This window comes from Akebia trifoliata, chromosome 14, assembly GCF_017979445.1.
Source record: "Akebia trifoliata isolate Shusen 1 chromosome 14, ASM1797944v1, whole genome shotgun sequence".
NCBI lineage: Eukaryota > Viridiplantae > Streptophyta > Magnoliopsida > Ranunculales > Lardizabalaceae > Akebia > Akebia trifoliata.
The window spans coordinates 3,060,500-3,085,978 of NC_141388.1; the positions used below are offsets into that span (position 1 = coordinate 3,060,500).

At 33.9% G+C, this 25,479-nt stretch overlaps 3 protein-coding genes across 4 annotated transcripts; all 3 read right to left on the bottom strand.

Moving 5' to 3' along the window:
- Positions 1-3,574: 3,574 nt before the first annotated feature.
- LOC147385522 (Thioredoxin family protein) lies at positions 3,575-11,514 on the bottom strand. The gene is made up of 12 exons (XM_086422321.1): positions 11,168-11,514; positions 10,479-10,534; positions 9,596-9,668; positions 9,382-9,400; positions 8,365-8,484; positions 6,972-7,041; positions 6,463-6,506; positions 6,288-6,329; positions 5,982-6,041; positions 5,729-5,796; positions 3,993-4,050; positions 3,575-3,795 (listed from the first exon to the last, which is right to left on the bottom strand). Exons 1-12 carry the CDS (start codon positions 11,455-11,457, stop codon positions 3,703-3,705), a joined length of 993 nt encoding a protein of 330 aa, XP_086278447.1. The 5' UTR covers positions 11,458-11,514; the 3' UTR covers positions 3,575-3,702.
- A 1,367-nt stretch (positions 11,515-12,881) lies between these two features.
- On the bottom strand, positions 12,882-16,616 carry LOC147385523 (ferredoxin, root R-B1-like). 2 transcript variants are annotated; one of them, XM_086422323.1, is made up of 2 exons: positions 16,456-16,616; positions 12,882-13,508 (listed from the first exon to the last, which is right to left on the bottom strand). In XM_086422323.1, the coding sequence occupies exon 2, from the start codon at positions 13,498-13,500 to the stop codon at positions 13,042-13,044; it is 459 nt and encodes a 152-aa protein (XP_086278449.1). In that variant the 5' UTR covers positions 13,501-13,508; positions 16,456-16,616; the 3' UTR covers positions 12,882-13,041. The 2 variants fall into 2 exon arrangements, with proteins under 2 accessions (XP_086278449.1, XP_086278448.1); XM_086422322.1 differs by lacking the exon at positions 16,456-16,616 and adding an exon at positions 15,251-15,274.
- A 3,789-nt stretch (positions 16,617-20,405) lies between these two features.
- LOC147385524 (uncharacterized) lies at positions 20,406-25,076 on the bottom strand. The gene is made up of 5 exons (XM_086423740.1): positions 24,563-25,076; positions 23,368-23,503; positions 22,526-23,272; positions 21,103-21,301; positions 20,406-20,721 (listed from the first exon to the last, which is right to left on the bottom strand). Exons 1-5 carry the CDS (start codon positions 24,637-24,639, stop codon positions 20,696-20,698), a joined length of 1,185 nt encoding a protein of 394 aa, XP_086279866.1. The 5' UTR covers positions 24,640-25,076; the 3' UTR covers positions 20,406-20,695.
- Positions 25,077-25,479: the final 403 nt, after the last annotated feature.

The window sequence follows — 25,479 nt, forward strand, 5'->3', positions numbered from 1 at the left end:
CCACTTGAAAACAAAAGGGGTACCTCAAATATTCATCAACAAATAAGGGTGTCTAAATCACCCAAAATATTGAGGGAGGGGGCAATAACGTCAAATGGGACATGCCATCAATCTGGAAACTGGGCTTAAATCAAATATTCACCAAAATTTAGGGTGATCTATATCACCTAAAATATTGAGAGGGGTCAACATCATCGATGTCACACTATTAGCATGCATTATTTAATTCTGGAACACATAAAATAAAGTTCAAAAAACCTATAGAAAGGAATAAATATGTGAAGACTGTAGAAGCTAGAAATTCTTCCTAAAATAGGGAATCAAACACTTTATTCCAATTCCACTAAAAGGTCCTTTATAAAAAGCTAGAATGGGAGATGAAAGATAGGTCAAAACTCACACAACCTTCCAAATCTTAACTGCCACATAAAATGGCTAAGCTAAAGTAGACTTATCTGATGGACATCTCAAATTTCTTAATATCTTCAATGCATTATGAGTAGTTGCTCCTCAAGAAAGGTTAAAAGAGTAAAGGTAGATATCCTCCAAAACCCACCAAGTGATGAGGACCATACCTTTGCAAACTTACTCTTTAAATGACCCACACATTTTACCAGAATGTGAGATGAATGTAGTTCAAACAAACAAAAGTATTCCACTCCCACAAAGTGAGGACCATACCTTTGCAAAGTAGACTAGACTCGCCTGGTGGACATTTTTTTTTTCTCATCTTTAAAGGATGGATAAATGTTTCCTTAAGGTGAATTGGGACCAATTTAGATATTCTCCCACAATGTGAAATAATCTTACAGTTATTAACATGGTGATACCTTAAGCAACCTTGGCTTTCATACTTACCATTTATAGAAGAATAAAAACAGCAGATCACAGACTCATACTGCACAATCAGCTAGTTGACACATTGATCAAGTCAGTTAAATGGTGTCCATAGATATAAAACAAAACTAGAACAAGTGCACACATCTAAAGAACATATTTCTAGAAGATTTAGTGAATTAGTATTCATAAATAATATACATCTCTTTTAGTATATCATGGTTTCATGTATAGGCCGAACCATAATATCAGAAGCAAATAAGTTTCGTGGATAACATGTGGAAGCACTCAACATGCATTATAGCATTTTCGAATTGGATTTAGCATTGTCTCATACCCTGAGTGATGGGCGTATTGCATACTGAAACCAACACAGTTTTCTTCCTATGGAGTCACTGTGTCTGATGTAGAAACATGTGTCCGTGTCCAAGTTAAATAGGTGAGACCACATCAAGAAATTTTCAACACTGTTGTCTACAGGGAAAAATTTTAAACTATTAATCACATTTTTCTCTGCCATATGTTCTGTTCTGCTAGTCTCCGTTTACACTGTGTTTTTTTTTTTTTTTTTTAAATATAAATGCTAAACATAATCACTTGATGTAAATACATTAAAAACTTATAGGTCCACATCGCATGTTGAACCGATGATAGACTATCAAGAGAAAGAAAATACTTGATGAGTATCTCGAAACACTGAATTATACACACGTTTCCCGGATATTTATCTTAATTTTTGTCCTTATTTCTCTGTATTAAAGTAATAATCAAGATAAGTCTCGAAACATCTTGTTACATGTTATTAGATGATAATTAAGCTTAATTATATATAAATAATTTCATAAATTTGATTACGTGTGTTTCTTGTGCAGAAAATCAGCATTTTGAAATCTAAATCTCAAGGCAAAAGCATTTTAACCCACTTTGGAATGTCCTAATCCTTAACTCATGTTCTCCCTCTTTTATCTTCTTGTGCAAAGAAAAGTTGAGGCTGCTTTTAGACTCTTCTACACACATTTTTCTCTATAAATAGAGCCTTAATCTCTAGAGAAATGGTCCATCTTGTCCCTCTTCTTCTTCCTAATTTTTTTGTAATTTTTTTATTTTTTTTCTTTGAGAGAAAGAATTCTTGTAGAAGTAAAATCTCAAAAGTATTTTTCTTTCATCTTTGTTCTTTAAATTTCTTTGTAACTCCATTGAAGGATCATCAAGAAGGAATCGAATGACAACATAGATTCTTCTCATTCTCTTCTCTACTATGTTGTCTTTATTTTACTATTGTTGTAATTTGTTCCTCACGATGATCGGTTAGACTTTCTTTAGAGAGGTCGATGATGCCGGAGCGAGTTCATCTTAGTATTGTTGTTTCAATTCAATTATTTTTTATTTAATTGTGTTCTTATGAAACCTCTTAAAGTGATATCATCCACTTTGTATTTCCAATTTTAACTTTGATGATTATTGTTTAGATGAATTCAAGCTTAATCATGTTTTGTGAGGAATTTGAAATATAAGTTGGATAATCTCCTCTAAGTTTAGGATTCATAATTACTATTTTTCTAATTATCTTCAAATAATGAATCGATTTAACTTCCAATTCACGAACAATGATTTGTTACATGAATTGAATTAAAAATGAGAATTATTCAACATTAGGATAACTTGTAAAGGTTAATTTAATCTCTCTAAACCCCTTTTTACATTATTTTTAATCTCTATTCTTATTCTTATTTCAATTTTATTTCATTTTTTAACTGCAATTTTTTAATCTTTTTTAAAAATCCTTTTTTTCAAAATTCTGTTTTGGTTTCAATTCGAACGAACATTTGAATCAAGATTGTCCCCGTAGAACAAATCCTACTTACCTAAGTTTTATTCTAATATTTATTCAATCTACATAGCATCGATCAATATTATTAATCCCCCCCCTGATACAAGGATTGTGCAGCTAAACCTCTATGCTTCAAGGGACTTAATCGCAAAAAAAATGCGAGACAAAAGAGTGAGATCATGAATTATGGAAACATAAGAAAACACCCATGTAAAATGGAGAGGGATCCATCACGGTTAGGAGGTGTCTGATATGATGCCTTTAAGAATCCCAAATCCTGGATCATATTTTTGTTACATTTAATTAAAACTATATAAATAAATAAATAAATAAATAAATAAATAAAATAGAACCATGAGAAGTAAAATAAAACGTTTCAATACACCATAGCCTAACAAAAGGTGAATTCTAATATCAAACCATGGTTGTGTTATGCAACTTAATAGTCTCCGGGACAGATTACACCAACCCTGTTTCAGAAGTCTTTTTTTTTTCTGATAGAAGATCAGTATAATAAGGTATGACACGACAATACATTTTACAATGTAGTGACGTGCCTTTGTTAGTAAAGAAAACACCTAGGTCGGAGGTTTTAAGATTTTCTGTTCATCTAAGAAAAGACACCAACCACACTGTAAGCCTCTAAGCATACAAATAGCCTTGGGGCAATAATAACTATAATTTGCCTGTACTATACTTTGACATCGCCTCCAACTAAAAGGTGGCCAACATACTTCATCGGAAGCTTAAAATTCAGACAGCTTTCATAAAAGGAAAATCAGAGCCAGACTAGGAAGCATAGAGTGCATGTAAGACACATAGGGTAGGTAGGTAACCCACCTCAACAGCAAACTAGATCAAGGGCTTTCTTCAATTGGAGAAAAATGAATACATTGGATTTATGAGTGCTGTAGAAGAAGTCTGTTTTGAATTAATTAAAAATTCATGCTTACAACCAAAAGAGAGAAGCAAGTATAAATATACAAAACATAATAAATATAAAACAGCCCTAAAAATATTTAGGAGTGCTTGGATTATGGAAGAACATAAGTTGCTTTGAGATAATCTACAATTTCTGCACTTTCAAACATCTTTACTCCAGTGTTGGGATCCTCTAAATAAGGTGCCTGTCCAATATGGTACAAAGATACTGTCGTTTTATACATTCCCAAAGTAAAAGATACAAAATAAAGGACAATGATGATGCAATCATATGAACAGCAGAGACGCTGCACAATAGCAACATAAGGCACATAAAGGATATGATGCAATCATTTGAACAATAGAGAGGAAACTTTAAGATACAGAAATAAATGCAAGAGACCTGAAAATGTCCCGTTTTCTGATATAAAATTTGTCTTTTGGGGCTGCCACGAGCACAGCTGCAATGCAAATATGTATCAGAACAAAGCTGTAATAACAGTGAATATATAAAACGAAATTATTGTCCAAGAAACCTTTGTTCAAAATTGCAGGAGGAATTCATACGGGCCTTCTTCAAGGGTTTCGTATTTAAATGAGATTCCATAATTCTTTAATGTGGGTGGTCTTCTTGACCCACCTTGAGCTTTCTGCAGTTGTATTGTTTTTCTTGTGCTAGTGATATTTTCTTTTTCTAATAAAAAGAAGGGAACTTAATCAACTCTCAGAACCTTACAAACATAGCATAACTTGAAATCTCCACTAGCAGGGTTTTCTGGAAAACTCCAGCTATTTAGCAGTGGATGGCAGACAGGCATACATTTCCTCGTATCAATAGGACTCTCATGAGCATTGTTTCTATCTACTATCATGTAAAAGCAATCAAGTTATTAATGACCAGATATCATCACCCAAACCTTGATAGAAAGGTCAGCACGAACTTCAGTGGCTTGAAATTCAATATTTACCATGTTCATTGCATGCATGGCATGCCTGGTTATTCATACCTCTCCATCGTCTTTGAATCAGGTCTCACTCTACTGGCCGTTGCCTTACCAGCCTTTGTATTACATGCTCATTTCCTCACTATCTCATAACTGTTGCCCAACTGACCGTGTCCCATAGCCTTCTCAGGTCTATCACCTTAAATCAGTGGTCAAAAAGTTTGGAGAGGGAAGGGGGTGACAAGTTGGATCTTTTTGAAAGAAAGGGGCTGCATTTGAGGAAGAAAGGAGACCCATTCCTTTCTCCTCCTCATTTTTCTATTTATTCCTTCATCTACTTCTGAGAGAAGAATCTCCTCAAGGTTGGTACCAAAAGTTCACTTGAAACGCATTCTTCAACAATTGCATTGTTGATAAATGAACCGCTTGAATGTTTATATCATGTTTTGTCATGTTCATGCATTATGTGATCAAAACAAGGTTTAAAGTCTCGGTCTCATAACATCCCAACCAGGATACAGTTCTGCTCCAGAATGTTTCGGCCAAAAGGCATTGTTATTTCAAGATACTGAAATGAGACTATGAAGTTTGTACCAGTGTGGTGTTTGTTCTGATAAGCATCAGTACGTATTGTGAAGTATAGGCTTTTCTCATGATACATAATGTGCAAACAGAATTTACTCCACTACCAACAAGGTCGTGACCAGACCATACTCAGGTCAGCAAAGGTGTGACCAGGCCTTGCTCAGACTGTGCACAGGCTATGATCATTCCCTTTAACATACACTTATTAATAAGTCCCTTCAGAAAGAATAAAAAATATTAGTCACTTAAACACATTTTTCAAACTTTATTTGTCTAAACTTTCCAAAAATTTGAACTAGTGTTTAGATTTTGTTTCAGTTCAACGAAACAACAAAATGAGATGAGTTTTGGAACCTTGCTCCAAATTTCTTGTTCTGGTCACCCCAAAATCAAGATGTCTCTGTTGAAACATGGTGAGATGCTATGGAAGGCCTAGATTTAAGATGTTATTCACTTAATACTTCACTTTACAAAGGTGACAGAATAGTCCTGCTACCTTTACTTCAGTTTACAAAGGCTAATGTTCTAAAAATCAAGTCAGTGCATTGAAATAGAATGTGGCAAATACAATACTGAATCACTTATTAATTCAGAAAATAAATGGATTCACCTGTAAAGCACGTGTGGTAACTCTAACTCAACCAGAAATTCGCGTACAATTTTGCAAAAAGGAGAACCCTGAAGAAGCAGATCACATGTTTAATGTCATAGATAAAAATATTCAGGCAGCCAAACTATGTTACAATAAAACAAAGGCCAAGGCATGAAAGTTTATATCTGAATCATCACCTCAATTAAGGACTAAAAGTATGAAACTTTTGGCCTGGAATGTGTTCTAAACCTCTACTTTTATAGTAACTAACCTCATATGCCCATAACTCAAGTGGTTTAGGAGGCAGTTTTGAAGGAGTATATGAGGATCCCTGAAAAAAGAAATAAGCAGCAATGTTTATCGGTGGATGAGGAGTTCAGGAAGATATTGAACAGTAAAATATTATAAAATACTGGAATCTAAGTGGTTTTTATAATGGCACACACCATTCAAGAATTTACGATTCTGTCCAGAATGATTCCATTATGTTCCTTTCTTTGGGAACGATATACTGAAAGTTCTATTATTTCCTAAACATTAGAAGAAACAAAAATGGACAAGGATTAAACTATCTCACCTTCCCCATACGACCAATCATGGCAAATCCCTCAGTTAAAGTCTGCAATATACAATATTAAGCAAGGTGTGATAAAGTTGAAAAGAATCTCCAGTATACAAAATAATAAGATCAAACTAGAAACAACAGAATAAAGCTAGATTTGGTCAGATTCAGTAATAAGTCAAAAGCTTACAGTTAGTAGCCCAAGTGACAACATAAAAGGGACCGTTCCATCACCTATACAAATAAGGTCAACAAGGTTAGAAGTGGACCACGGTACGAGGCAGTAACACATAAACTTACAAAAGTTATTAAAATCCTTTCTAAAACAAACCCATCCTTTTCCTTTCCTTTTTTTATAGGTAAACAAATCAATCCTTGAACCAAAGAAAGTGTCAAGTGCTTACACAGAAGCCGACGAATAACTAATCGAGAATGTAACTAACAGCGAGAAAAAGATACAGGTGAATAGTTGGTCAAAATTATAAAGACTTTCCACCCTTATTTTCTTTGCACCAAATGAAAAACCGTGTTTGACTTAAGATATGGCATTCTTACAGTAAAATAATTTACAACATAGACAGGATCTGGCCCTCTTGAAACATAAAGTTTAAAAACGAATATACTAAAGGTCCAATCGATAGAACAATCCATAGAATAAAGTAAAATCGTGAAAGTTCAGAATGGGAAAAGCAAACACACCGTATTTCCCAACCAAATACTTAATTATGTTATCTGATTCATACATTGCAACACCAGTGTTTGGATCAACCTGCAATCAAAGAAAAGTTAAGAGGCTTAGCTCCCACTTAAAACATCTTTCAAATAATAGGAATTCTACTCTGCAGTAAAATTCATGATGATGCTAAAGGATTAATGGTATCGATAAAATATAAACTTTGATAGAGGTTGGTCAAGTAACAAGAATGCACTTTTAGCAGCCCTATTGAATTACAAATATAATCTAGAATCCCATCAAGGTAGAACATAGAATATAAAAGGTAATCTATATAGAAACCTTGACCTAATAGAATATAGAATCACTACATGATGTTTTCATAACAAGGTGGTCTAACAAAAGATACAAATAAATTGTATAACATGAACGGGAATTTTATCTTTTTAACAGGTAACATGAACATGAATAATCTTGATTTAAAAAATGAGATGAAATAAAGGTTTTTATAACAAAAGTACATAAGGATAACATCAGACAGAAAAACATTGAACGTGATACAAAGCTATTTGATCAAGGTTTTCTTTTCCTTTTTCACTGGGAAAAACAATGTGTCAATGCCTCAAAACTGTCAGCTAGACATCTGATGCGGGCACCAAGTGTTGGCATCAGCATGGCAACCTCTGAAAATTTGAACACAGAAACACTTCCTGGGTAGTGTGTCTAATAATTCATTCCAGTGTCAAAGACTGAGAAGAATCCATAGTCTTGGTTACATAAATTAGCGAAAGAAACAATATTGCTTGCATGAATATCATGTAATGCAGAAAACCCTGACGAATAAAAACAAAAGGAAAAGAACGATGATGAACCATGTCTCATCATCATCGGGTTGGCTAAACAAATCTTTTTCCTCCAATCAATCTCCACTGCCATGTCATACTAGGAAAAAAAAAGTTGTACCCGATCCTAGTATAGCTCAAGAAAGACAACTAAGACAATAGAATGTTGTAAAACAAATAATCCAAAGGAAGAAAATATATCATCTTAAGGTATGGGATCATGCAATTAAGTAGTATGTTTCAGTTCATGCCTTGTCAATTCAAGATGAGCACCAACCTGTTTAGAACAATAAAAGTGATGATTCAAGCCAAACCAATAAATTAGAAGAAAAAAACTACAACCAGTGAAATCTCCAGTGTTACATCTCATACAGTTGACAAACAACAAAAGACATACTGGAAACTGCAAAGATTTGTGATAGTGGAAGAATCAAAGAATTGATCAAATGTTGTATACATATATACTATTTATGGATATTGTGCAACAAGAAAACAGTTATTCAACCTGCCCCTGTTATTCTATGAAGTAACAATATTTTCCAAGAATTATTTTAACAGATAAGGATTGTTATTTGACCATGTAAGGGAACTGCTGTTTTCCACCCATTTGAGCAACCTTGGGTCGGAAATTTGGACCATTTCTTGGGCAAGGATAAAACAAAACATCAAGATCCAAAATGGCCACAATTTCCCTAACCTGTACAGTAATTTAAATGTCAATCAAACTTATCAAAATAAATAAATTAATAAAAAAAAATGTTAGTCTAAAAGATACATAGTAGACTAATAATATGCAGCAACATGCAAACAATTGAACAATCAATACCCATATACACTTACAAGTCTGTGTGTGGCAATACCACAGACCTTGGATCAAAATCCATCCTTCACATTTAAACCTATCAAAAAAATGTGTGGTTGATATGCATGACAGGGGATAGAGGATAGTGGTCTGTGGTATTACCAGACTTGTAAGTATGTATGGTATAGGGGTAGCTTTCATTGGGAACTCAGGTCCATTGTAATGCCCTCTGGATCTTGGATCTATAATAAGTAGAAATCCGCATATGAGCCAACCATAATTCAACACAAGGTCAAACCACAGTCGACCCATACTCAATATTTTGCAGAGCTGCTCTTGGCACCCCAACTTTTACTTATTACACCCCAATTCAAAATAATGAAAAATAAATAAATGGTTGAGAATAAGTAAAAGTTGCGGTGCCAAGTAGAAACTCCCTCTCTCTCTCTTTTTCTTGTGCTAGATTTCTATTTTTGGATTTAAGATTTTATATGAGCCTAATCATAATTGTAAACAACTACTGAAATTATTGAACGAGTGCTATAATGTTGATATGATACTTTGAGCCATTATAATGTTTGAATGGTGTGTTCTAATCTTTAATTGGGGTGTGATAAATAATATAAGAAATTGGAGTGGAATAAGTAAATGTTGGGGAGCCAATAGCAGCCCTCATATTTTATCATAAGGAAATGCAGTGAAACAGAAAAGACAACCCAAGCGCTTCAAGTAAAAATTATGCAAATGTTTCAACAAATAATTGTAAAGTAAACATTTAGACTTTGATATTACCTTCCGACAGAAAGGACAGCTGAAGTTTCCGCATGGTCCACCATAATCAATATTTGAGGCAAGCAACACATGTATTCAGTCTTATTTCATCAAAGGTATCAAACGTATTAATAGGAAAAATTCAAAGTGGTTTCAAATTGACCAGCACAGACCAATACCTCATAACAACAGTGAATTCTAAAAGAAAACTGATATAACACAATGAAAGGTGTACCTTTCAAATTCATAAATCTCAATAGGCTTCTCTGGGCGGGGGCCTAACTTTGAGGTTTCTTTCAACTTGAACCCTGTTAAAAAATAGTGGCAATCAGGAAATAAGTCAAGAGACCCATCCCAATTGGATATTGGCAGACTTCTTACTCAAGATTTATACCATCACACTCTCATTGTCGGTATAGGAAATTACATTAAATATATTTCTTTTTCTTCTGGTACTATTTTTATTGTGAAATGGCCAAAAAAAAGTATATATAAAATAAGAAAGAGCTACAGGTACCAACTAGCTTAGTTGGTAAAGTCTTTGGGTGATGATACCAGACACCTGAATTCATTAAAAACAGGCTTACCCAATTCAAAAAAAAAAAAAAAAAAGAGGAAGCATGCAATTAAAGTGTTTTTAAATGCTGAGGTGTGAGGCAAGCCATTTAGCTAGCCATATACTGTCACAGCTATAATTGCACATTACATCTTAAATAGAACAGATATCAAACAATCCCAAACTATCGCTTCATTTGTTTGGGCACCTAGCAACCTGAAACCTCACAGATTAAAGCGATTTTAAAAAATGTCAACAATATTTGGGGCAAAGAGGTCCAGGGAATCCGACATAATGTCAATTTCAGAGGCAGCAGAGATCTTATACGTGCAGAAAAGCACATAATAATAAATACATAAAAAAGACCAATTTTCAAACAGAATTTTAAATTGTCAAGGTCTAAAGACCCATATGCATTCTTAGTTTGGAGGCCCAAACAAAGAAAAGAAATACTTTTCCCATTTTTATCTTTTTTTGCTTGAACTAAAAGAATGAAAACATACGCATAGAAGTCTGAATAAGATAATTGACATAGAAGTAATGAATAGATTCCACATATTACCTGCAATTTCTAGTGCATACTCGCCAGGTGGGATCTCAGCAAAAGATACCGAATATCTGCCACCATAAAATGTAAATGCAAGAAACTTCAGAAAGGAATAGGCTTGGTCCATAATTATACTCAATCATGACATATAGTGTTGTAAAAGTCCTTCAATTTAGAAATCTTAACCACCACCATTGGAATCTTAATATGATTCACAATTCAAAATTTGTAATTTCCTTATAAGAGATTTGATTAAAAACATGGTGAGAGGGGATTTTCATTTTTTTTAATTTTAGGTTGAGTAATAATACCTTTTGTTTGTATAACTATGATTTATAGTGTTTCGTACACACAAAGAAAACTAATTATATTAGTGTGTCCATAGTGCAATTTTGGATTAATTGATGGCTTATTTTTTGTAATAATTTGCAAGTATTTTGGAATAAATAGAATTTTATTGAAATTTTTGGAAATTATTCATATTAGAATCTTTACTCATTTGTTGTAAATGAAAATCAACATTTTTATAAACCAAATAACATAATTAAAAAATAAAAAAGAATTGAGAATTACAATTTCTACAGTTTGTTTCATTTTGAAGACTTCTCCAACTATAATTACCAGATTAAAAACCTAATCAAAGAAACTAAACAATAGAAACCCTAAACAACCAAATAAATTGGAGATTGATCAAATTATGATACCCTGAAACAAAAACTCCGGTGGCAAGACGAAAAAACAATGCGAGAGAGGCCGTGAAGATGTCGAGTCTCTTGTCGGAGCGAACCGCAAAACGCTGTGGCTGTGGGGGCTTGAAATTGGGAGGAGGTGATAAGGTCGGAGATGGAGTGGAAGAATACCCTAATTCTTGTGAGGAGGATGTTTCTTGAATCTCTGCAGAAACCCTAAAAGAAGATCTTCTTTCCGGTTTTCTTGGAGTTGAAAGAGGTCGGAGAACTGCAGTTGGTCTGAAACCCAGAACTCCCGCCATCATTTTCCCGCGTTGTGTGGAGGAGATATAACCACTAGATTATTACAGGTAATATTGTGATCGTTATTAGTTTTAGTACCCCGCGTATTTTTCGAGCTAAAATGTGAAGCACGTGTAGTGGTGTAGGTATCTTTGATGGCTTTAAAAAAAAAAAAAAAAAAGTGCCACGTGGCGTGTAAAGGCCTCGTAGTTTAATAACTACCCAACTCCTTGGATCACAATATTCCGACACTTTATTTTGATCCACAATCTTACAACTCTACACTTACTCGAAATCTGTTCTATAGATGCTTGAGTTGTTCTTCTGCCGCTCGCAGGTGTATCAGCAACACTAAAAGGCTCCTTTGAAGTCCATCGACCAATTAAGAAGCGACAAGGGAAAATCTGGGAAAACCGGTTTGCCTTCCTCTCTCATGAAGTTGATCTCTCTTTACTCTCTCTCTCTCTCTCTTTCTCTCTGGCACCCTTGCATTGGTAATATTTATGCATCTTAAATCTGGAAAGAAGAAACATCAATCAGATTCATCTTTCTCTTCTTTTTTTTCTTTTTCTTTTTTTCATTTTCGCTTATATACTTAGATTTTTGGACGTAAGAGGAGATTTTAAAGAAAACAAAATCTTTGGAAGATGAAATGAACCGAAAGGAATTTTGGATTCTTAAATGTTTTTTATTTTTTTTAGTCCGACTAGATTTACTAAGCTAGTAAAGATTCATTCTATCGTTACTAAGGGTCCATGGGCTAACTTCCAAGAACATATTCCATCGTTACTAAAGGTCCTTTGGCTAACTTGTGACATCCAAGAACATAATCACCATTAAATTTTAATTTTAAAATTGAGAATTTCGGCAAAAGTTGAATAACGGTCCATTTTTAAAATTTGAAGGTTGCCGGGTTGGATTGCTAATCATGTGGTAATCCATTTGAGCAAATCTTAAAATCTTACTATGTTAGGTGTGCTCTTTTTTTTATATTATTTATTGTGCTCTTTATTTTTATTTTTATTTTTTAATTCTGAAGGAAACCGATATACATGGGGTCATGAAGAAATCCCATCACAGTAGTTTCCACCCAATATTAGGATAAGGTCTCTCTCAGCACCAGTGAAGTTTTTCAGCCTCCTTGTTTTAGATAACTATGGATCACGTTCAGATTTTCCTTTAATATTTTCTTAGTTCTTATAAATATTTCGGAAAACATACAATTTTCTTTGTGAACCCTTCCATATTTTAATCATCCGTCCTCATAATCGTTTTCAAAGCCTTACCCAAAGATTCAGAATGGCTATACAAATCCAATTTCCTCCATTCTACAATGTGTCCAGAGCCACATTTTATTACTGAAAATGTATTCATATCCCTTCCACATGTTTTGATCTGATTGGTTACTAAGGAACCTTGAGACCAAATATCAGTAACAACAACTACATAACAATAATACCAACACATGATCTGAATAAATAGAAAAGCCAAACAACCAACGTCTGGTCCACCATTTATATAATATCCAATCAGGTAAACCCATACCAGGTCTCCCCAAAATCAAAATCAAATTCAAATCTAACAAAATGTGATCACCAAAACATAATTTAGTAAAGATCACCTTCCTTGTGTGTGTGAATCTCGCAGTCCGAGGTTGGATATGAGACACAAGTCAGCACATACCCCTTCTCCATCTGCTTATCGTCTAGGAAGGACCCGTCTGACTGGTCGACTGAACCTGAAATCATCAGACCTGCACAGGTGGAGCACGCCCCAGCCCTGCATGAGTAAGGCAGCTCCAAGCCCGCCTCCTCAGCTGCGTCTAGGATGTAAGTGTCATCAGGGGCATCAAACTCATTCACTTCACCATCCGGCCCAATGAGCTTCACCTTGTATAATGCTCCCATTGCTGATACTCTCAAGGATGAAGATTTCAATCCAAATGCCTTCGAGACACCCTTCACAGACCCCAGTGAGAATGGACGACTCTTGATTAGGGCACCTGCACATCTGCTCTGGGGTCCACTTCGGATCATGCAAGCAGAAGAGAGACTCACTGTCGACATTCTTGCACCTGAATCCAAACAGCAAGTTCGATTCATTAACAAATAATTATTTACCGGACAAGGGGGGTCAAAACACTAATCTATTATGAGGCATCTGAAATCAGTTGGATTAAATATGATTATATACAATTTTCTGGATCATATCTACCAGAAGCAGGGCCTCCAAACAGCATGGACAAAATAGGCACAAGTGCAAGATACAACCCCCCAACTTTTTTTTTTCTTCCCACACAGAAATATCGTTTGTGAGCTCTTCTTGACCATCTCACCAAATATTTTTGGATGTAGTCCAAACTTCAAGAGAATACTATAGAGTGGGTGGTAAGATCCGTATGGGCAATTTTTAGGTGAAAAAGAATGCTAGACGGTTGCCACATTCGGTAGTCCTACCCACAGTTAGAAATATGCGGAACAATCAAAGGGGCAACATTGCGGAAATGAAAGCCAATTAGAAACTCAATTAAAAGAAGAATAATGCTGAAGTGACCTCAAGACTGTACCTCATATCTCACTTTCCTGACGTGGAAGTGTATAGAAACCATAGATGCTTTTCATCGAGATATGAGCGAAAAAGCATCTAATGTTCCTACAAACTTCCCCGTCAGGAAATTGAGATACGAGGTACATTCTTGATGTCACTCCAGCACGAGTCTTAGATTAAGTATTCAAGTTGAACATCCAACAAGAGCAAGAAGAAAACCCAAAATCACTTGAAAGCAGTAATGAACTCATTCTCAATAATAGAAGAATTTGATTTGGATTGAATGAAATGGAGGAACAAGATTTGCTTACCAACCCCAAATCTTTGAGATTAGGCTTTGTTACTGTATATATTTTAACAAATAACATCACATATAAAATAAAATAAAATAAAACTGTTGTTTTATGTTTAAAAACAAAAACAACGTTTATTCTAGATGAGTAAATATCATTTGAAAATATAAAATTATGTGGATGTTTCAGATTGCTAAATATAATGTCTTTGTTTTAATAAAATGTACTTTTTTAAGAGATTTTGAAAATATCATGGTTTAAATTGAATTTCTATAAAACCAATTTTATTTCAAAAAGATGTGTTTTAAATAAAAATTTGTCAACTATGGTCGTATTTCATCTGATGTGCATCTAAATTACCCTTAAGGGCTATATGATGGTTACTTAAAATTCTTGGAATATAATATCAGCCACACTTGACAAAGAAATGGAATAAATTAAGAAGGCTTCCACTTCTCTCAGTCAAGGGGGCAAAATTGATGTTCGGAGCTATATGAGAAGAGGCAAGCAAGTGGCTCTCCGCTCTTCACTCGAAGCTCCATCTGCCAAGTATTGACTATGATGTTGTTCTACTTTAACTATGTTTTTCCGGGTCCATGTCTGTTCATAAAGTCCTCAAAAGGATAAATACTGAGTACAATCCAACAATAATAGAAGTTGGAACTACTCGGTGACACCTCACATATGAAAAATTAATGCCCTAACACGAAACACCAATCACCTGATTTATCACTAGAATGCCAACGGCTTAAAGTTGGTATTAGTACATATAAATAACAGAAAAATAAGAATATTACAATATAGTGAAGAATTAATTTTGCCTAATGAAATAGTTTCTGTAACAATAAGTAAAACTTATTTTGATACAGAAAATCACGACATGATAAATTATTTTAGAAAAAGAACAAACAAAAATGATCAGGAAATTATTAGGTAGAAACAGTCATCCTATGTTGAATATATTCAGCTCATGAACCTTGGTGATCCAGCTCTTGCATCCTCAAGTTCCTTTTATAGCATCAGCAATGAAAAGAAAGCCTTCTCTTTTAGCATTGGGATCGAACCAATGATCAAAAGTTGGTCTGACCAACTACACAACCTGACCAAGCCGCTGCCACGTTAATTTATCTTTGGTTTCACTAATTGACTTGAATCAGAATTTTATAACGTTTATATAGGGGTAAATTACCATTTTGTGGACCAAATATGACATAATTCCAATTTACGCTAACTGTTCATTTTAATTCCCAAAATGTGGACATGCAAGATTGCAGATTTTTCATCAAGTGACGATTTTGCAGGTTTAAAGTGACAATCTCACTGGTTTATATACTGACGATCTCGCTAAAAGTAGCAAACCTACGAGATTGTCACTTGAAAACCTGCAATCTTGCACATTCACGTTTTGGGAATTAAAATGAATAGTGACCCGGAATTGGAATTTAGTAAAAAGTGGATTGCGTTTCGGTAAGATTCCCATTATATGGAGTCCACCATAACTCCGAGAAGTCATCAAAAGATAACTTTTTTAGTCTATTTATTTAGAATCCATACAGATGTTACTTCGATAATGTACTGGACCTCCACAGGAAAGAGACGCATCAAAAGAAATTCCTCATGAACTTTTCCCACTGTGATTCTTGGTGGGCACTAATCCACGAACAATGATGTTAGTGTTACTTGAAAACAATATCACATACTTGTAAATATGTTCTCTGTTTTACAACAACGAGATCTTCCTACGGGATTCGGATCTAGGGCTAGGGTTTTACAATCCAAAGATTAGGATTTAGATGATCCTCAATATTATAAACATTTTCCACTCCTAATTTATTTAAAATGGCATCAACGTAAAATAAATCAGCCAGATTGAGAAGAAACAAAAGAAATTATATCAAAAAAGACGAAATCACAGAGACTTTCAACAGAAATCACAACACACATGAACTTCTCGACTTCAAGATCTAATCAAACTCATCACAAAGAGACCAACTAATAAATTAACTAAAAATTGCTCCAACGACATGCAACAGATTTAAATCATCAAAACCTAGTAAACATTTAAGATCAAAGCAAGACGAGAACAAAACTAACAAAAAACATAATCTAACACAAATAAACCTAAGAATATGTCAAATATAACGCATTAAAAGGATTTAATAACGGAGAAGGCAATCTCACCGATCCAAAGAAGACCAAAGACGGAGGAACTCAAAAGATACTTTTGTTTCTTCGAATACCAAAGGTTTTGAGGGTACAGTACCGAGTGTGCCCTAACCTAATAACAAGTATATATAGAGAGAGATCACCTTGCCTTTCGGTGTCAGTTCATAAATGAGATGGTACAGTTGTCCTCGAGGTTTGAAAATAAATAGAAGTGACCGACTACTTGCACACCAACCTTTAAAAAATCTTTTTTTTTTTTTTTTTCATTATTAAACCTCTATGTTAACCTAGTGCTTGAGGACTCTAAATACCTAATCTTTTAGAATTTAATCTTTATTTTAACTCGTAATTGTCATTGCGTTTGAATAAAGCTTCTTGATGACTTCTACTCTTGCAGAGAGCTAGCAAACTTTTAAATAAATTTTTGCTCTTGCACGAAGAGGGGTATCCACATAAGTCCTTTGTATTTTATGCTCATATATTCCAATACCTAATCTTTTAAAATTTAATCTTTATTCTAATCTCAATTTAAAATTAATAGTAATTGGTATATTTCAAGGGAATTTAACTTTGTAAACATGATTTCAAAATGACAAAATATTTCTTGCAAAATTTACTTAGGAATAATTTTTGTGGGCATAATTGAGGAAAAATAAAATGGAATAAATATTTTTATTATTATTATTTTGGAGTGTAATCATCCAAATGGAATGCAAAAGGAAATTTTTAAGTGATGGAGTGCAATTGGTAATGTGTGGTGTGCAACTAGTCATTCCCTAAATAAAATTGAGTTTAATTATGTAAATGCCAATATTTTTCTTTTAATAAAATCTTCTTTTTTTCAGACTTTTTTTTTTTTAAATTATTAAGTAGGTGAAAATCTACAAGGAAAATAGTAGATAAATATTTGACTGATGATTTTCTGATACCTCAGGATACGCATATTCATAAATCATTTTCTTATGTATCCCAACGCAAATGATCTACGATTTTGTGACAGGGGCATCATATTATCACAATTCCAAATATTTTCCTACTTAATCTCCTAGGAAAATAATCATCTCAACTATGGATATTATATCTCATGATTTATTCCTAACCTACCTCTAAATTAACTCCCTTTTAGACATTTTTCTGATATAATGAAATGTTAACATTTTATGAAGAATATTAGTCTCTTTCTCTCTCCCCTTTTTGTTATATCAAAAAAATGAAATTATTCACACACAACATATACAATATTACATTGAGCAAAATAATCCTCGTCTGTTAATTCGATGTTCACCCTCCTTTCTTAAATATGGGTGGTTATAAAAATATATAACATAAGACATGTGCAAATATAATCCGAGGGGTTGGCTCAAAGGCAATTTTGGATCAATAAGCAGTTGATGTCGTAAGTCGTGAGTTCGATAGCCAATATGAATATTAATTCTATAAGGGCCACCTGCAAGTGTGTACCCTCGCTTACTTGGTGCGTGCGATGTGCGTTGCACGTTCCCCAGGACTAGTCCTTGGACAAGATCATGGTCTATCGATTGGGCAAAGCTTAGACATGAGCCTGATCCTGATCCTGATCCTAATCCGATCCTGATCCGTTGTCTACAGGATAGCTGTCAAAAAAAAAAAAAAAGTACAAATATTAAATATATTAGTTGATGAAGATTTGCTTTTATCAAATTTTATTTGGCCCACTGTAATTATGAATTTCAACAAGTTTACTTATATAGAAGTTATAGAAAATTGGACTTTTGAATCCAAATATTGATGGCATTTAATGTTTTCCATGTCATTTTCATATATGTTTGCGTCAGCGACTATGATTTGGGAAAGAAATTTCTTTCGTGTAGGACTCAACTTTCCAAGGTACATACTGATTGATCAATCGCTCTATCAACCTTGATGGAAGTTGTGGGCCATGTTTTGTTGATTAATTTATAACATGTTTAGACTCTTGCATTTCCCATCGTCAAACTCGAAAGGTGAAAATTTATCAAGTTCATGTTCCATGTAAGAAATTGTTTCAAGCCGTACTAACCAATAGAAAAAGAGTTGATTTTCTAACTCTCCCCTAACAATCTCTACTCATGTGGCTGTGCAAAGAATCATAGATTTTTCCTCGGATGTACAGTTGTATATTCCGAGAAAATTTATGTTTCAATGCATAATCATACAGAGAGAGTTTGTTAGAGGGGGAGTCCAGTTATCATTATTCATAGAAAAAACATGATTTTAAGTTGTTGACTCTGTACCCTCTACTCGTACATAATGATAAGGTTGAGTTTTATCCATCAAAATTTACATTTTTTTATTTTATTATAAGAATATTCTTGAATAGATTTATTAATGCATTTAAAATGATGAATTTATACCAATAAGAGAGGGAAAAGAAATTGGATCAGAACATTTACTTGGATCAACATCTAAAATCATCAATCAATTTTGTTATGAATAAAAGCCTACATATATGTTTTCACATTTTTGAGAATTTTGACTCTCATGAATTTTATATCGAGGAGAGAAACTAAAATTTCAATCATATTATAAATCCACAATTTCCTTCTTTCTTATCCTCTCTTTCGTTTTTCCAATTTGTGGGGGTGGGGGGGATATTTGTGAAAAAATGATCAACTTTTAACGAATTTATGATTCCGACTCACTGTTCAGTTTAATTACCAAAACGTGAACACTATCGAAATCAGAGATTTTTAAAGTGACTATTTCGCAAGTTTTAAGTGATAAATTTGCAAGTTTAAAGTGACTAATTGGAAATGACTTTAAACCCATGAAAAAGGCGCTTTTAAAACCACTGAATTTGTTTCCGTTCTGAATTTTATTTTAATTGATCATTCCCGTTTTGATAATCAAATTGAACGGTTAGCTAGAATCGTAAATAACTCATTTTCAGCTCACAAACTGGTAATTCACCCCCTTTTTTTTATCCGGTAGCGTTGCTGAGGTTTTGGTGGGGAAGTGGCAAGGCTACTGGGCCAAAAGTCTCCACTATAGTTCATTTGTTGTTGTTGCACTCGTTGAGTGACCCATTAAGCTTTCAAGAGCCACTACTTCTGTCGCCCCTAACATATTTTATTTTGAGGGGTAATTTAGAGTTTAGACATCCCCTCAGAATTCATGCCAGGAGATGGCGCATTTTTTCACCAGTTGCACTGATGGAATCCTCTTCTTTTATTGGGGTTTGAAATAGGGCTGGCAATGATGCCAAATATACTCGACATTTAAATCGATCTGATCTGAAAAAATATGAAAAATAGGATTTTTGAATCGGATTCAAATTAAAACCTTAGATCCAATACAATTTTGGATCAGATTTGGATGTACCGTTCCAAAAAATAAAAAAATTGATCTGAAAGAAAAATGTTTACTAAATGGATTATTTAGATATCGCCCAAATCTTAGGGACTATTTAAAAAGAAATCCTTCCGCCAGATTCCTTTAAGTAATTTTTCATAGTATTAAATATTAATCCACATCATTGGATGCTAACATCAAAGACCCGAGAGGCATTAGGTGCATAGTTCATGATCCCCAATTTTGAGATTTACGTCCGGGTTTTGGAATGTATTGGACATGCCCCGGATTTTCAAAATTGAAGACATATAACCTTGACCATGATCTTCATGAGAGACTAACAAAATAACCAAAATGCCCACATCTTCAAACATTTGATGCATGACAGAGGATGAGATAAGGTGAAGATAGTTTGAGAATTATTGTAAAAGATAAGGTGTAAACTATACAAATATGTTCGCTCGTAAGCCCACCAAAGTAGTGTAAAAAGAAGAAACAAAAAAGATGGTTCAACCGTTTGAAAGGGACGATTTGGAACCGCTTCTGATTTTGACCCTGTTTGTAGCTTGTCGATATAATGAAAAAAAAAAAAAAAAAAAAAAGCTGATCCTTCACCAAACAAAGTTTTCAAGTCCAGATGCTCTTTTGGGGATAAATAATCAGGAATATATAACAATATTCTTTCTCAAAATAATATATAAAAATACAAAGAAGTTTTTCGAAAGTATGCTGCAGACTTCTTCACAGATGATAACAATGCAGTATTTGAGATCACTGAAAGGTGCCAAAGAATTCTCCCATACAATTTTAACATGATTGTGAATTATAATGCATAATTGCCAGCACTAGCCATGGATTCTCTTTACAGACAACAATAAACTGATGCCCGAAGAAAAAAGATTCCAAAAAAAAAATCTCAAGGAAAATCCACCTGAATATCCAATTTTCAAGCAACTTGAAAAATCAGGATACCTGCACAAGAGCAGAATTGTGGGGCTGTTAGGTTTACATATTATTTTATGTAACATTGTAAATAAGAGATCTATGTATACATAGAGATGATAATGAGTAACAGGATATATATTATTATGTAACAACTAACAACCATAAACCCAAAAAAAAAAAAAAAAGTAGGATAAATTTATTATATTCAATTTACAGTGAGGCGCACGCCTTGCACATAAGAATATAAGCACCTTTCACGGAAAAAGAAGATTGACACAATTGTTAAGGTAATTATGAGCTCAATAAATTATAACTAAATTGCATTTTTATGAGAAAAATAAAAGAAAAACTAGCATGGAGGAGTATAAAAGGGAATTAAAAACAAGATCTAAAGGGGTATGTGCTTACCTAAGAATATAAGTATAAGAAATATTGTTGATATTAACCGCATGGAAAGTCGATTAAATTGGATAAAATACTGCAACCTTTGCAATCCTCTACTACAATCCCCAACCCAGTTACATGATTGCATGGTGGTGAATGCATCAGAACACAAGCCTCGAGAACTGCTCAATCCAGAAGCTAGCCACATCTGGGCATGCCGACCCTGTAAAAGGAGAATTGTGACCATAAGTAACAAAAAACCTAGTAGCTCAAATCACAATTTTTTTTTAAAGAAGTAACTATTACATTCAGAGTTGTGTTTCATATTTTTATATGATGATTGAACCATTGACTTGGCATCACTTTCGATGTTTTATTCCACATTATGTGTCCATTTAGGATGATTGTTACTTTGATGACTACAAAATAATACAAATAAATCATCCATTAGCGTTACTTCGATTATCTTTTTGTATGTATGCATGTATTTATTTAGATGGCTGATTAGGAGATGTGTCTTATGGTACAAGGTTTAAGAGGGGAGTCTTTCAACTTACAATGATGATACTCACACTGATATTATATGTTTTAGGAGGAAAAAATGAATGAATGAAATTGAAATTGCATTTAAATTAGAAATTTAATTTAAACAGTCATAACAGACGTTATTTTCGAAGGGAAATTGATACGACATTTCTTTACATTTAAAACATCTAGTTTTGAGAATGATATGAATAATGTCACGAAATCCCATTAGCATGGCATTATATATAGTAAATCGGGCATTATACTACAGTACATTGTGTGACAAATAACATAATACAAGAAGGTACCAGCTTGCTAAATTGGTTAAAGTCGGTGAACGTTGATACCACGATCTGGGTTCAAAACCCATTTTCACCTACTGATTTTACTAACCACCAACTTGCTTGCCTATGAAAAAACATAATGCAAGAGGGGCACTACTAATATAACATCTTATAACCATTTTTAAAACCATAATATTAAGGTGTACAAATTATAATTCAAGATTTCTTATTATTTTTTTTAACCTTTTTGAATTCTACTAGAATAAAATCATGGAAATTAGCTTCATTAGAACATGGCTTAACCAATGATGTAATAGCTAGTATAGTGAACACATTTTTTAACAATATTCATCCAGTGTAGAAATGTTTATACAACTCTAAATTATGTTAGCTCTATTGTGATTGAATGAACATTTCCCTTTATCAATAGCTCATCTGATTTCTCTGAACTTTTCACCATGAATGTTATCAAAGTTTTATACATATGGCCCAAATAGTACAGTAGATTTAATCATTATTATCATCAATTTGAGTCAATATTTCTCTGAAGTATAATCCAAATGCTATGCATGTATGAACCTTGTGTAAGAAAGTGCCGACAATGTGTGCAGCTAAAGCAATGGATGATGTAAAATTACCCGTTCAACTTGGGAAATGTCAATAAATGAAGACGGAGGCCTTTGAATAAAATCCACTCCCGTGTCTCCATCTTTCCGTCTCTTTGAAAAAGCCCTGATAATCTTGATCCCATATACTAACCAAAAATTACTCAAAAACCCCAAAATATCAAATCTGTTATGGGATCCTCTCAACCTGCTCTTGGAGATAAAGCTTTTGGCATTAGAGTCTGAAACATCCAAATCCTCACTCCCACCTTCTTTGTCCATGGGAGACTCTTGGATGGAAATCGACGCATCGAAACCCAAGCGAGTAGAATAATGAGAACCCACTTTCCTGAGTTTATCTTCCATTAATGAATCAAAGCTACGGTCAATATGCATAACCCCATTCACTTTCGAATCCTCAATTTCTTCAGTTTTCAGCTCTACAATCTCATCATTCATGTGATCAAATCCAGAAGCAGTAGTCGAATCAAGGAAACGTCTCATGATGCTACTATCTGAATCAAACAAGGCATTGTGGTCCACTTGATTTCCCCCAGAAAGAAATAATGCCAACCCATCTCTATCTTGTTCGTTTAAGTTTACCCATTGAGAATTGCTTACAGAATCTCCTGTTGATTGTTCATCCAAGCTTTTTTCTACATGAACAATTTGTTCTCTAATGGCACAAATAAATTGTTTGTGCCTAGAAATTGCACCTTCCCTCATTGGGGAACTACCTAACAAAGTTGATATATTGACAGCCCTTTCGAAGTCCTCCAACTAAGTAGAAAAAATATCCAAAATAAGTACAGTAGTGCTGCTTACAAAAATTATTTAAAAAAAAAAAGTAACATAAAAAAAATATAATTAAGCACCTGCCATTTGGTTGTCCCAAGAGCAGTTGCAAGATCTCGCCTATGATACTCAATTGAACTAGGAAGCTTTGGGTCTGCAGGATCACCTCGAAGAAGACTTTGTTCATGCAAGAGTATACGGAAAATTGATTCCATCCTAAAAACCCAAAAAGAAAAAACTTAATGAACATACTTAGATGACATGTGATCATAGATTCGACATGGGAATATATATTCCTCTGTTTTATTTGGTAAGGATTCATCAGAGTGCGGGAATACACCCCAAAAAGAAGACACCAGGAACCTCCAACCTAGGCCAGATTGCACTTCGAACCACAAAGAACAAACACATGGTGGTTTTTAAGCACATTGAGTTTCATCTTCTTTTTAACCACGACACCGTAAAAGTTCCAAGAGCAATGTCTACTGCCACTACTATGAGGACCAGAGAAAAGGAAAATAATGCAATTTTTTTCTTTACAAAATTTCCATTTATACAACCCATTATTTCTTCACAATTCAAAATAACTCTAATAAGGGAGAATTTAAATAGACCGCTTATATTAGCACGCCAACATTTGTTACAACCACCGCAAAATGAAATTATACATGGTGTCTGGGGTGTGGATCAACATTATTTTTTTTTTAAAGATTACACCCCCTTCCATTTCTTCTTCTTCTCAGAAGTTCTTACAGCGCGGCCATACTTCAACTAAACCTGAATTTAATTTAGCAGCTCTTTACAAAAGACACAAATGCAAATTAAAAGCATAACTGGTGTGTCATACAATATAAGATTTGAGTTTCTAAGGAAAGTTCTTTGAGCTCTAAAGGGGGTAAATAACTGGTTATAACAGTGAGAGTAATCAAGTAGTCGAAGAGTGACTACTGCCAGATTGCTCTACAGTTCCTCACTTCTTCCTCTTCAAATTTTTTCTTCCTTTTGTTACAGAACACTATGTTGCTTGCACATATCCTTATTTGGTGTTCTATAATTTCACAACTGGTGCGTTATTAAAAAAAAGTTGATGTGGCAATATAAGTTCTCTTTGTATATGAGAAGATCAAGCTAAATGTGAAGAAAATAACCACAACCCACCAATAATAAAAAAAAAACCCATGAACAAAAACCATTAAATCCACTAACACATTGCAGAAAAAATAATAGAAAACAAAAAAACAAAAAAATAATAATAATAATAAATAAATAAAAGACCTGTCCGCTGAATCTTGCACGACTTCGGCTGCAGAAAATAAAGGATCGGATTCCCATTGTCGAAAAGTGGTTGCCATCTTCTCTTCCCCAACAAAATTCTACCGAAAATAGAGACAATCTAAGGAGCTATCTTATAAAAAAAAAAGAGTCTCCATTTCAAAATAAACCTAGATAGGGATGTCAAATCAGTCCTGGAACAGAAGAATCATACTTTTTCAACACATTTGGATCAAAGAGGAATTGGAGAACAATCCCAAGTAGATACCGAAATGGTGGATTTTGCGATATTGCTCGATTTAATTTTTTTTCTTTTTTTTTCGAGTGAAGGTGTGGAAAGATTAGGGTTTTGGATTTAAAAAGGCTGGAAACGCGCTATTCAAAAAAGAGGGAATAAGGAGAAAAAGGAAGGGATTCCCCTCTCTTTCTCCTCGAAATGAGAATGCTCAACGATTTTCTGTTCTTTGTTGAAGAGGAAAGATTTATATGTGCAAGGATGGTTTAGTAAAGTTCCCAACGAAAAGGCAAAAGAGATATTAATAAAGTGAGACCTGAGCCGAATACCTTACTAAACTTTCAAGGAAAGTTTCTAGATCCCCATGTGGCATCCACACATCGAAGAGTTATTTGGGTCGGATAATGTCGACTTAGCCGACTCGTCCTACTTGGGTTATTCGGGTATGGATACAAATTTTTTATCCGATTAAAAATTCGAGTAAATTTATTTATAATTATTTTTGTCCTATTATTTTTAGTATTGGATGTAGATATGCATCTTATCCAATCAGAATATCTATTTATCCAAATTTATCGTAAGATTTTTCAATCATCTTCACAATGAGGTATGTATATCCAGTTTGGATATCAACTTCAAATTTTGGTTCAAGTCGACTACAAATATTTTTAAAAAAATAAATAAA